This window comes from Hirundo rustica, chromosome 17 (genome assembly GCF_015227805.2).
Source record: "Hirundo rustica isolate bHirRus1 chromosome 17, bHirRus1.pri.v3, whole genome shotgun sequence".
Classification (NCBI taxonomy): Eukaryota; Metazoa; Chordata; class Aves; order Passeriformes; family Hirundinidae; genus Hirundo; species Hirundo rustica.
In genome coordinates, this window is record NC_053466.1 from 301,009 (window position 1) to 314,665 (window position 13,657).

The 13,657-nt window shown below is 45.1% G+C and overlaps 1 protein-coding gene across 3 annotated transcripts in view; it reads right to left on the reverse strand.

Moving 5' to 3' along the window:
* Positions 1–750: 750 nt before the first annotated feature.
* Positions 751–13,657, reverse strand: part of ADGRD1 (adhesion G protein-coupled receptor D1) — a 123,566-nt gene continuing 110,659 nt past the window's right edge. For all 3 annotated transcript variants that reach the window (XM_040080977.1, XM_040080979.2, XM_040080978.1), the window contains 4 exons: positions 5,100–5,226; positions 3,875–3,916; positions 1,946–2,038; positions 751–1,332 (listed from right to left, as the gene is read on the reverse strand). In XM_040080977.1, coding sequence (XP_039936911.1) covers positions 1,237–1,332; positions 1,946–2,038; positions 3,875–3,916; positions 5,100–5,226 — 358 coding nt within the window. In that variant the 3' untranslated portion in view covers positions 751–1,236. The remainder of the gene's footprint in view (positions 1,333–1,945; positions 2,039–3,874; positions 3,917–5,099; positions 5,227–13,657) is intronic.

Consider the following 13,657-nt stretch of genomic DNA (forward strand, 5'->3'; position numbering starts at 1 on the left):
CTGAACAAGCCCTAGAGCAAGGCCCCTGAGGGCTCTGAGCACGGCCAGCAGTTAAACTCGGCTTTATCCAGCTGGGAAGGTGCACGTCTGGCACAGCTCAGGTGGCCCTGCCTCGTGCTCCAGGCACCACTCCGAGAACCTACAAAACACCGGTCAGAAGAAAAATTACAGTGTTTTTTTCATCTTTAAAGATACTTCATAGCAGTACTAAAGCAGAAGCTACTAAATGCTGAGCAGAATTTAAAACCACAAAAGAGACTGCAGAGACCTGTTTAAAGGCTGTCTGCAGGAGACAATTCATAGACTTATTTGTAGGCTGGCTGCCTTCACAGTATATCAGCGTGTTACATCTTTGTAGCAGGAATTCAGTGTCTCCAAATGACTGTAACAGGAGAAAGAGAGGCCCAGTCCTTGATTTCTAGAAGCCACAGTGAGTTTGCAAGCAGGGAGCTGTTGATTGCACCCCGAGGCAGAGCAGGGGAATAATTTGTATGGCAATGTGTCAGCAGACACAGAGCAGCGACAGAGGTGCTGCAGGACAGCCAGAGCCATTTCTGCCTCTGCTGAGAACACGGCAACAGGAGGATCTAAAACACTAACGGGCCACATCCAGGAGATTTACAGGTTACAGGAGCTGTTTATGTGTTTATTAGCTTTGCTAATCCACTTTGGGAGTGGAGGAGCTGGAACCTGCTTCTCCCTCAAGTCCTGGCTTCCTTGTAGCACTTAGATTAAACACCATACTATGTCTTTTGAATCCACTTCACTTTGATAATTCTGTAAGGTAATAAATGTAAACAGAGAGAGCACAGCAAGTGTGGAATAGTCTCATTACAACATACAAAGGGAAGCATTTCATTTTAGAGCATAAAAATCCATCTTTTCAGAGGTACGTTGCTTTCCTTCGGTTCTGGGAGCTGGAATGATTCAGAGAGCAATAAGCCCTCCTTGCATACCTAGTGTTCTCATCATTGCTGACAGAACCATCCAGTGTGTATTTGTGCTGGTCATCTTTACAGATATTGCTGATAGCCACGGGCTAGGACGTTGCAGTCTCAAAGGCAAGCAACGAGGGCTGTTTACTCAACAAAACAATATGGCAATTCCCAATTCATTAGGCAGTGATTTAAAAACCCCGATTTTCTGCTGTTACTAGCAGTGAGAAAAAGCTGGTGGACACAGTGTCAGAGGTCCTGAATGTATGGCTTGATTTTCTCTGCGGAGCTGCTATTCCTGTCAGACCGCTGATAAATCAATGCGGTTCGCTGAATTGGTGCTTTTATCCCAGGTGTTCAGCTTCGTGGGAGTTGTGCCTGGCCTGTTCCCAGTCATCTGGAAAATAAAATAGTATAGAAAATCGATTTATTTATTTTGCCAAGCCACTCTTGCCTGGATGAAATAAAAGCTTGAAAGCATCTATTTACATTACAGTGTTGGCACATGGTCTTGAGAGCACACGCCATGAAGGATTTTTAAACTGTTATTGCCAGGATCTAAGGTGATTGGCAACGATCACTTAATAATACTTATCACTTCACATGTCTGGTTCTTTATCAAAACAAATGTCTTCTGTCTCAAGACAATCTAAGCAGAGCTAGAAAAGGATATTCACGCGTTGGCTTAGAGTAAGAATGCCCCATCAGAGCAACACACTGCCAAAATGCTGCTGGAATGCAGAAGTCCATTGCAATTGGTGGGAAGAGCCTTATCGAACCACATCCAGAGTTCATAAAGCTGTGCTTGCTTTTATTTCATAGTTTCCCAGAAAGCAGAGTTTTGTCCTTTGCTTTCAGAACAGATATTGGAGCTGCAACTTCACGAACTTGCTGGTTCCACCTGTCTACACCTTGGTACTAAAAATACCCACGGGCCTGCTCTGTTCTTTCCAACAGAATTTAATGTGGAGCACTCAAATACAATTGGGGAAAAAAGGAGCAATACTTACAATGTCTGAATTGAAGGGCTTCACATTGATGTTGCGTGTTGAACTACTGGTGAGGGACCAGACCTTGGTTTTGTGCTTAAAGGCAGCTCTAACCTTTGGCGAAAAACGGTGAAAACAGTTGAAAAAGTTGTGTTTATTTTTACAGGTGCAGCCTGCAATCATTTTCCCTTTTTCCTTCCTCCACACAAATGTCACCGTGCCATTCAACAACAAACAATCCAACCCGACTCTCTCCCTTGTCTTTGTGGACTTTTCACCAGGACACTTTCACATTTCCTAACTAAACACCGAGCCCCAGGCTGGAGCACGAGGCTCTCCCTGGGCTTCTCTGCCCTGGTACTTCCAGGTGCCACCGGGACACAGAGCAGCTGCAGCCTGTTGTAAACTGAGTCATGAAACTCCCTAGAGAGGGAGCAGTATTCTCCCCCAAGGTGAAAATCAGCTTCAGAAAGGACAGATGGTGAGATAAGCAGGTGAGATTTGACAAGGATTAATGGCTGGAGGTGCCTGACCAGTGTTAGGTGTGGAGATCAAGAAGAGTTTTTCAGCCCATCTTGGCCCCTTCTCCTGTGATTCCTTATAATACCTGCACATTTCTGTCTGGGTGCACTGGGAATAAAGCCATTTTTCACCCAGCCACTTCCATACCCGGTCTCTGGATGTTTCTTTACAATATCTGAGTTTTACTTCTCAGAAAGTAATTCTCAAGAAGAATTCCCCCTGCTTAGCTAAAGGAGTATTTTAGGTATGCACAGCCTGTGATGGAGCCAGGGGGACCTGCTCTCCAAAAATGACAGCTCACATCAGCTATGTGTAAACTGGTTTTTTGAGGATATAAATTCTGAAACGTTTCTGAATTTATTTTTTCATGAGATTCCTGAAAAAAATGACAGCAATTCAAATATTTGTATTTGATATAAAACATTTGAAACTTGACGATTTCTAAGCCTGGGGGAAAATAGAATAAAGAAATAGTTTTCCTACCTACTTTTAACCTGCCTGCTTAATTTTAGTTGATTTCAATAGGGATCAAGAGTTTGGACCTGGCTCTCCAAACTGATTTTGGCAGAGATCGCATCAGTGAATGCTCTGAGATGGAATAAGCTGGCAAATATTAATAAATAACAATATCTCTGTGGAAGACCTGGAGTGCTGCTGTGGCACAGGAAGCACAGCACAGGGCTGCACAGTAACATCCAGGAAAGAACTGTGGGGAAGCAGAGCTCCGAGGGCTCCCTGGGCATTCCCCTGGTGCTGGAAATGCTTCTGGTAGAAACCGTTTCTTTTCAGGAATACTTGCTGCTGAGCATTTTCTGCTACCTGCCACGGGAGGAGAGGATGCTGCAAGCCAAATTTACATCAGCCTTGTCTTGGCTTTATCCCAGCTGCTTTAATGCAGCCTTAATGCAATAAGATGCCTCAGTCCCCTATGAAAACCTGAACTTCCCGCCAAGAAAAATACCTGGAATATCTTCTCAGTTTGGTTTCCCATTAAGGACTGCATGGGCAGCATCCAAAAGTATGTTTCACTGAGAATAATGCTTATTTTCCTCCCTGGAACTGCAGCTGTAACAGAGCCCCCAGCAGGGACTGCCAGAGCGAGTTCTGCTCCCACTTTTTAAACATCTTCTCCTGGCAGTGCAGCCCTCGCCTGCTCAGCCCCCAGCCCTCGGGACAGCTTCTCTCCTGACTCTTAAACTGCTCCTCTTATCTTTGTTCTGTGTTTTAAACATTTCTTACGCTAATTAAAACAAATGTCAAGCACGGGTAAAAATGCTGCAAGTCACAAAGCCAGAACAGTCACGGATTAATTAAAAGCAAAAGGAAATCAGTGACATAGCAAGCAATGATAATGGAGAAAGTCTGTTCTTGCTTCACACTTATGTTCTTTGATAACCCCAAATTTGTTAACACCGTTTGGTTACATACCTCTGAGTTCAGAAGACAGTGAAACAGGAACATGAAAAATCCCTGAAAACATTGAAAAGGGAGAAGGGTGAGGTCTGGCTGTGAAAAATCAAATCCAATGTGTTTCTCTCAGGCTGGTACAGAACAGGCACGGGGCAGCTGGAGCCCTGTAAATATCTGAGTGCACTGCACCAGAGTGTCCTGAGTGAAACTCGAGAAACCTGCAGCAGTAGGTTACTGTGGGACTTGTCTGGAACTGTTCCTGTGAAAAAACACCTCCTAAACTTTGCTATACTGAAGGAAAAATCTGGGTGAAAACATGCAGAAATTCTTGTTTCATGACAACAAGAGAACTTTCTGTTTGTGTTTGCAAAGACCAAGGAGAGAGAAATGCCCTTAGGGAAACACCAGATCAGGATTTTTCAGACTAGAAAAGCAAGGTATTAGCACTAGGAACATTTTCATGGCAGAATTTTTCTATCTGTGGGCTTTTAGTCCAATGCAAAGTGAAAAGGTCTCATCCCTTTCCATCACATAATAATTTTATTTTCTGGGTGGTACTCAGCACCAAGGACCCTCTTTCCCCATTTTTGTATCCATAGTGCTGTTTGCTCCCAGGGCAAGAAAGGATTTACAGGAGATTGTTTTTTCCTCCTCTTTGTAAACGCTGTTTGGGAAAGAACTGTAACACACCTACAGGGGAGTGCTCTACTGAAATGTCTGCTTAAAGCTCAGCAGATGTTTACATTCCTCCTTGGACAGAGCTGTTCTTCTGTATTGGTGTGCCAAGAAGACGAGGGTTGAGTTTCCTGCATGCAGGAGTTCTGTACAGCACAGGGAATAGCTCCACTTTTGATCCTTCCCATAAACTTCTGTTTGCTTTCATTTAGTCTCAGTAATGAAGCCTCAAATTGGCACTGAAAAATTGGCCTGGTATGTCTGCTGAAGAATCCTGCCTGCGCTACACAGCACCGGAAGAATGAATTTCATTTCGTTTCGGAAGCTCGGGGCTGTCTCATTTATTTAATTACTGCTACTGCAAACACCAAGGAGTGGGACACAAGTTCTGTTCAAACAAAGACAAGCAATTGCCAGCACTCTATTCTTAGCACAGACTTAAAAGACAGAGGAAGGAGCACAGAATAAAATGCAATAAGCATAAACATGTGGAAACATTACTAATGATCTATTTAATTTGATCTCAGAATCATTTCTGTAGCCGTAAATTTTCCCACCAGGTACTTACTTGTAGTGAATTAAAAACAGCAAATATATACTGAAATACTAAAGCGTGGGCATTGACAGCCAAAATGCCAAAGATCCACGAGCTCCCCAAGATTGGTAAGAGAACAGCCACGGCTTTAGCTGTTAGTCTGGAAGAGAAAATGAAAATAGGAAATTGTGGTGAGACCATTAAAGAAATGTCAGCCTCCACACCGAGGAGTTTATCAATTATGTTCTGGCAGCAAGGCAGCAGGAGGAACTCTTCTTTACCGTGAAATTCTTTTAATGAGCAAGATTTTAATTATTTTTTCATCTGTGGAAGTGGGGATAGCAGAACATTGGTATCACACAGGATATATACAGATGGTGAGTCAGTAACTGAGGGAGCAAGATCTGAGAGATGGTCATAAAAATGCTGCAGTCGTGTCTTCAGTTTCCAGAGAAGTTTGTTAGTGGGGAGTCCAAAACCAGTGAGCACATCCAGCTCACAGCACTGGGCAACCCACAAGCACTCAGGGTCTGTCCACTCTGTAATCACCAAAAAACTCATCACTCCACAGGGCAAAACATTTTCCATTGAGCCCAGAGTAACCTCAGCTCCAAGAGGAACAGGTGAACCTGTGCACACCCAGGCACATTTCCAGTGCCAGCTCCCAAAGGACAAACTCCTGTCCCGGCCAGCTGAGAACAACTCTGGCACAAAGAGGAGCCCAGTCCCCATCTGAAATGTGTGCCAGGAGGGCAGATCCAATCCCAGCTCAGCACTACAGGCACTCGGTGAGCTCCCCTTGTACCCGCGGGATTCATGCACATTTATCAAATTAAGTGTTTAAAATATCAGGGAATTCAGTCTCTGGTACAATTACAGATAGAGAAGCCAAGGGGCAGAAAGGAAACAGGGGTGATGTGAAACTAGAAGTCAGTCCCTGCTCGCTAAAGCCATGGTTTTTTATAAATTATCAGATTTCTATTTAGATGGAAGCCTATGCAAGGGAAAAAGCTGTTCCAGGGAGATTAATGTCCTGCCTGTGCCTTGTGCCCCTCGTTCAGATTAAAGCACACATTGAGAGAAATGCACAGAGCTGCCTGACGGGAGACTGCTTGTAATTACAGCAAACACCAAACAAATGAGAACTCTGTACAACACAATCCAATGAAGAAATCTTTTAATTAAACTTAGAGACAAGATGATTGTTCATTTCAGTGACCTGAGCACACACTTCATTATATATTCAAATAAAAGTGTGTCCTGAAGTTTACAGGGAAATCTGGGACAGGGAAGCATCTGGAATTTTCTTCTATTCTGTTTTGGTTTTTTTCTATATTGTTTCATAACTCTGTATGCTCAGCCATTAATATTTCTGCACAATTCAATTTAATTCTTCAAGGAGTTTTTTTTCAGTCAGAAAATGAAGGAAAATCTTAAAGCTTGAGGTCCTACCTAATTTTTAAAATGCATTTTAAAAGATACAATTTTAAAACAACTTATACAAGTTCATTTTTGTGAATCAAGGGTTTTGTTTTGTTTGGTTTTGGTTTTTTGTTGTTGTTTGTTTTTTCTCTGATAGGATTAAAGTTCCTCCCCAAACTCGAAGGTAAGAGATGCTGCACTGGGGAGCAGTGAAGTGGCAGGAGCCCTGAGGAAAATGCAGCAGTGGGGCCAGGGAGCACCTGGGGGATGGAGCAGGCGCAGAACCCCTGAGGGCTTGGGTTCCTCTCCAGCCCGATCAGCAGGGATTGGGAAACACAGGTCCCCTTGTAAAAGCCCTCATCACAAACCACTGGCTTTTCTTCTTCTCTTTTGGTCTCACAGTCTCTGCTTTCATAAAATTTTCAGTTTGGAATATCATTTCCCCCAACTATTTTGTTGCCAAAAATGTTTTCATAATTTTTTCCTTTGAGTCGGAGCATAAAAGGCTTCATCTGGTTTGTAGCTGGGGGCAGAATAGAGTCAGGAAGTCAATTTCAATATTTTCAAAACCATTCTTACAGTTTGGGTTTTCAGAAGCCTTTAACATTGCAAATTACTCATATAATTTTAAAAATCATGTTTTAATAAAGATGGCTCTCTATTAAGCCCAGATTTCAGCACATGTGCAGCAGAATTCCACAGCTAAAATGAAGGTACAATCCAGACGTGGGATTTCCCATGCAAAAGTATTAATTTTTCACACACACTCATTTAGCAAAGCAGCCATGTGAAGGTGAAATCCATTTAAGACTATCTGAGGGTCAGCTCTGCCTATGATTCTCTTGAATCTCATTAAGACTTTTCTGAGTTTTTACCTCGTTATTGCATAGCTTTCCATTTTTACACACTTGGAATTTCATCCTATGTAGGAAATTATTATTTCAAGCTGTTTATGAGCTTTACCTACCAATCAAAGGACCCAGCTCTAGGGTTCCTGGTGCTCTTTTATTTCCTTCCACTTACCCCTCCCTCCCCCTCCTGCCCTTATTCCATTTTAATCTCTGAACTTTAAAAAGAAAAATACTAACTGCAAAATGCTGCTTCAGAATGCCATTAAGGTAGCAAGGTTAAAAAAATCCTAGAAACACAAAAGTTAATGTTCCACTAAGTTCATTAATTCTGACACACTGCACATACCTTATATATATTTTTTTTTTAATTCCCTTTTTTCTTTGCTACATGAATATTTTAGTAGATTAGTTCTAGTACACTAAGATACGGAGCACAATCAAATAGATGTTTTTGGACAAGGAATACTTCCCCATGCATGACTTTAGCTGCACAACCTAAAAAATACAGTCACTAACCTCAATGGGGCTTTATATTGTCCATAAAACTGGTGACATGGAGCAATAATTTGGGGCAGGGGCTGGGCTTACGTTGCAGTCGCTGCTGTTCAGCCCCCCCCAGGACTTCAGAAACCTCACCAGAAGCTTCTTCCTTGTGCCCAAATGTGTCAGAAAACAAAAAGGACATCCAAACTTCCCCTGAGTGCCCTTCTCATGCTCTGGCCTTGGCAATTAACAGCTCATTTCGCACCTACACTTTTCAAAGCCCAGGTATTGTCACTTCTCTGCAGTTCAGGTTTGATGAGATTTTGTCTCTCTGCGTGGAAACTCACTGAAGGGGCAGTCCTGGAACTAATTCACTTGGAACAAAGCCAAGTTGTGGAGGGGTTTTGTTTGTTTTTTTTTCTGTTGTGGTTTTTGTTTTTTTTTTTTTTTAGGTCATTACTTAGACAGCTTCTGGAAAACACAAGAATACTTAGAGTCTGATTAAATTTTTATATCTAGAGACTATGGAAAAGCCTTTGGGATATTATTAGCTGTGCATAGTCTACCTGTGAGTTCAGTCTGTGGTTTAGGGCTGTTCACACTCCGCCCAACACCAAAACCCCTTAAGCTGGGCTGCAGGAGCTGCAGGGGCTGCAGGATCTGCAGGGGCTGCAGGAGTTGCAGAAGGTGCAGGAGCTGCAGAAGGTGCAGGAGTCGCAGGGGCTGCAGGGGCTGCAGGAGTCGCAGGAGCTGCAGGGGCTGCAGGGGCTGCAGGAGTCGCAGGGGCTGCAGGAGTTGCAGGAGCTGCAGGGGCTGCAGGAGCTGCAGGGGCTGCAGGAGTCGCAGGGGCTGCAGGAGTTGCAGGAGCTGCAGGGGCTGCAGGAGCTGCAGGGGCTGCAGGGGCTGCAGGAGTCGCAGGGGCTGCAGGAGCTGCAGGAGTCGCAGGGGCTGCAGGAGCTGCAGGGGCTGCACTCCCCAAACCACCTTGGCAGGGCTTGTTGGGGTCTGTGGGGCTGCTCGAGCACAAAGGATCCGTGCTGCACCCCGTGTGCTCTGACCCCAGCCTGCAGGGCTGCCCTCGCCTCTGGCAGGTCCTGGCAGGTCCTGGCAGGTCAGGGGTTGTCCCACTCACCCCAGCACTCGTGGCTGAACCCCTCTGCAGAGAGCCAGAGCCGAGGTCCTTCAAAAACCCTCACTGAACTTTCCAGAGAGCCTCTGGCAGGAGCAGCAGTAGCTTTCTCCATTAATTGCTAAGCTGCCCATTTAACATCCACTCACCTTTTCAATCTCCAGTTGAAAAAAAAATTTTTTTTTCTTCCCTTTTCCTGTTCCTAGGGTTGAATTCTATTTCCTGACTAGTAAAACCTGCTCACTAGAGATCTTAGCCCATCCAAATTTCTTCAACCGGCTTTTTTTCAGTTGCTTGTTTCGGCACTTCACCTCGGGACAGGATTCTCATCTCTTCTGCACATCTCGCTGGGAGACAGGCTGTTAGGCAGCATTTTAACCCAGCTGAAGTCAACCAAGAGGGGAGGGGAGGTTTTCAGAGGTGGGTAATTACCTTGACTGTACTGCAGCCCTGGTGTGCAAGAAGCACAGGCCTCAGCACCTCGGAGACGAGCTTTCATTACCAACATCATCAAAAATCATTGCACAGCTCCTGCAGTTACCAGGGCCACTTTTCCAAGAGCACAGTGGAGCCTCCCAGTTTTACTGTATTTGCAGTTGGTGTGGGACAGCTGCACTCGGCTGTGACTGCTCCTTTCCCTTGGTCCTGCTCTGCTCCTGCCCTGAGAGCTGCTGATATTTACACCAGTGCAGAACGACCACACCGACACCTCACAGGAAAGAAATTTCACTGATTGCAGAAAGGAAACTTTATTACTTCTGTGAAGGGGACCCCTAATTCACAAATCGATTTTATTGCTTCTCTATGGAGCACTAATCCTTTTAAGACTTCTGACATCCACTTTTCTGTCATGATGCCTGCTGAAGTAAGAACTAAATTCAGACCCATAAGCCAAGATTATATAATCATTGGAGGAAATACTGTCTAAAAAAAGGCAAAATTCCCCCACCACAATTCACAGAACAAGACAGTTTGACAGATAGGTCTTTTAACTGAAGTTCCTCTCCTGTTTCTTGAGCTCCTCTCTAGTCACTTCCAGCAGTACCCTTTGGGTTTTATATAAAAATAAACAAATCCTCAAACCCGTGACTAGCGTTTCAGACTTGTGGCTGAAAAAAAAAAAAAAAAAATCAGTTTCTTATTTGTTATGAGTAATGTTTACTGACCCCTAGGCTGGGAGTTGGAGAGGTGCTGGGAGAGTACGTGTAGCGATTCTGACTGGATGAAAGTGATTTTCACACGAGTCCGACACAGCCCTGGTGCCCTCAGCTGGCTGTGCTCAGGGTCATCCCTGCATCCCTGTGCCTGGTGCCATCCCTGTGCCTGGTGCCATCATCCCTGTGCCTGGTGCCATCCCTGTGCTCAGGGTCATCCCTGCATCCCTGTGCCTGGTGCCATCCCTGTGCTCAGTGCCATCCCTGTGCTCAGTGCCATCCCTATGCTCAGTGCCATCCCTGTGCCTGGTGCCATCCCTGTGCTTGGTGCCATCCCTGTGCTTGGTGCCATCCCTATGCTCAGTGCCATCCCTGTGCTCAGGGTCATCCCTATGCTCGGTGCCATCCCTATGCTTGGTGCCATCCCTGTGCTCAGTGCCATCCCTGTGCCTGGTGCCATCCCTGTGCCTGGTGCCATCCCTGTGCTCAGTGCCATCCCTGTGCCTGGTGCCATCCCTATGCTCAGTGCCATCCCTGTGCTCAGGGTCATCCCTATGCTCGGTGCCATCCCTATGCTTGGTGCCATCCCTGTGCTCAGTGCCATCCCTGTGCTCAGCGCCATCCCCACCGAGCCCTGGCCACAGCACCAGGAGCTCTGTGCTGCTCTGTGCTGCTCACTGGGCCACCCAGAGCTCATTCCTTACTCCAAGGAGCAAAACCAACACCAAAAGCTGCAGGTGCTGGGCTGCCACCAACATCGAAAGGACAAATGGAAGAATAACGGTGGCAGCTCACGTATTTCATGGAACTAGGCAGCAAATGGCAGAAAAAACACAGAGCAATTCCAGGGCTGATGAAGAGCAACTGAGTCCATTTGGGATGTAGAGGAATGAGCTCCTTGTAGTCCTCAAGAGAAAAATTCCTCCTTTGTGAGAGAAATGCTCTGGGGGTGTTTGAGCTGGTCTCTGCTAGACATCTTGATCTAATGGGCAGGACTTTCATCCTGAAAGGACACACATGGATCTTAGTTCTGCTCCTGACTCCAAGCAGCAGCTGATGAAATTCCTGCAAATACACCTGTACCACCACCTCCTCCTCCTCCTCCTCCTCCCCCCCCCCCCTCCTTGTCCTGGCTGCACAGGCAATCAGGCTGATGGCACAAGGAATGTATTTCATCAGCACACACACAGTTGCTTACCTAATCTTTGGTGATTTCGAGGCAGAACTACAGCAAATTAAAGAAAAAAAAAAAAAAAAAAAAAAAAAAAAAAAAAAAAAAAAAAAAAGACAAAACCAATAACTGCAGAGGCCATTTCCCATTTCCCAAATGTTATTTGCACTTTCAAAATAATGGTGTGAATCTGACTAAGAACCATTTACAGTCACTTCAGATCATTGCTTTCTTGTGGGTGTCATTTATAACCCAGGAAGAGGCTGCTAAATGAAAGCATTGTAGCTACAGGAGGAAAAAAAAAAAAATCTAGGCTGCAACAGTAACTAAATTCAGATCGATTTTTGTCACATGAGTGGGAATGGAGGTGGAATTGTTCCTTTTTGTCACCCTCAGTGTTTCACAGTCTGCCTTCCCACCACAGACCCTCACAGGAGGGCAGAGGTTGCCAAAGCAGCCTCGCCTCTCACAAGCCTTCCCAAAATCTCAGACTGCCTTTGGAACACACAGCATCTGCCCAGAGCACAGGAGGCCTGGGCTCAAGTCTCTCTTCTGCCCAAGGGACTGCACTTTCCATTTCTGCAGAAAAGCACTCTGACTCCCTGCTTGATGTTCATTGTTCCCTGTTGAACCTGTCCCAGTCATATTGAATAATTAAATATTCTCTGGCTCAGAGGGAGAAGGTGCACTCCACAGATTAGTCACAAGGCACTCCCTGAGAGAGGAGAGTCCTACCTAATCCTCGCTTTATTAATATTTCTGAATTTATATTAAATATTCAGTAGAGCAGGGACCGAAACTCAAGTCTCACTTCAAATCCCCATCAAGCCAGACAAAATTAAGCCTGTGACCAGAAATGGAGCTACCTTAGGAATTTTAATATTGAGAAGGCAATTCCAGGGACTGCAGCGCTGACTTCTGATTTAAGCACCTAACCAGGGATTTGGAAATCCCCGTGAAGCTAAGGCTTTCCACAGATCAAGTCCCTTGTCACCTCCATTGCTCCCAGATTCTATAAATACAAAAGAAAAAAAAAAACCACCACTTCCCAAAAATTAGGTACAGAACCAAAACATGTCCTTCTCCTTGTCTTTAGTGCAAGTTATTTAAAACAAATATGAAGAATTAAAACATTATGTCCTTGCAAGCTGAATTTTAGGAGTTCATGATTTCCCCAGGGAAGCTGACCTTGCAGTGGGATTTTACTATTCATTTTCCCAGTTCTTTTCTCCAACATTTTTTTGTACTAATTCTCTCATTGCCCTGCTGGTGAGACAGCATTCTCTGCTTCTCAATGCCCCAGCCCAAGGTAAGAGCTCATTTCCCACTTTGCCATGAAGTCATCAAAGACAACGGGAGCTTATTCCCAGAGCAGCAGAGCGCTGCGTCCCGGCGCAGGGTGTGTGCTGACAGCTGCGTGTGGATGCGTGGTTCCTGCACTGCTCCTGCACTGGAGCTGTTCCTGTCCAAGGGACACCCAGAACCTGCTCTGTTCTCGGTGAAATCACCGTTACTGCAGTGCCTGGGGCCCCCTGCTCTGAGCGGCCTCGCCGCGTATTTGTGTTCCGATCCTGAAAACGCTGGGTGTCTCCGCGCTCCCTTTCACACTCTGCTCCTCCTGGAGCATCACTGCAACATCAGGAGGAGCCCCAGTGGAACAGAACGTGTTTTCTCTTTTCCATAGCAACTGCTAAAGGAGCATGCAGGACAAATATCCCAGTCAGACAGGCACCCCGGATCTGCTGACAGCAACCACAGCCGAGCAGAGACCCACCCTGCAGGATAAACTCACGATCACCGGGGCACTGCTTCAACAGCCAGGGGCACAGAATGGGCAGGGGCCTGTTCCACTCACCGGTTACACTTCCTGGAAACCCAAAAATTGTGGCTGCTGAAAATGCAGGAGACTCCAGAAATGGATGACAGAACAAATTTCCCAGGAGTGCTTGTTGATGACCATGGCCAGAAGCCAAAATAATTAAACGCTTAGAAAATCATGTGGAAAATGAAAGCAGTTTAAAAGGGAAAGAATTTGCCCTGATTCTTACAATAGTGAAGATTTATTCCTTTCTTGAACACAAATGTTCACTTGCCTATTTCCCACAGTGTTTGGTTCTTCCCTAAAAGATTCTGGAGTTACGTTATAGAGCTAAGAAAGGGGGAAAGAGACAAGGAAATATTACCCACTTCCATTACAGGTTTCCTTTAATAGTCTCACAAAAGTAAATTGACCAGAAAGTCTGGAGGGATTCATTTGGGTTTTTTAAAAGAAAATAAATTGCAATTTTCTAATGGGTAAGGGTTTTTTTGTTGTAGTTTTGGGGTTGTTTTTTTAACATACCATGCTATTATTAGGGGCCAGTTTGTCTTCAAAGGTAGGA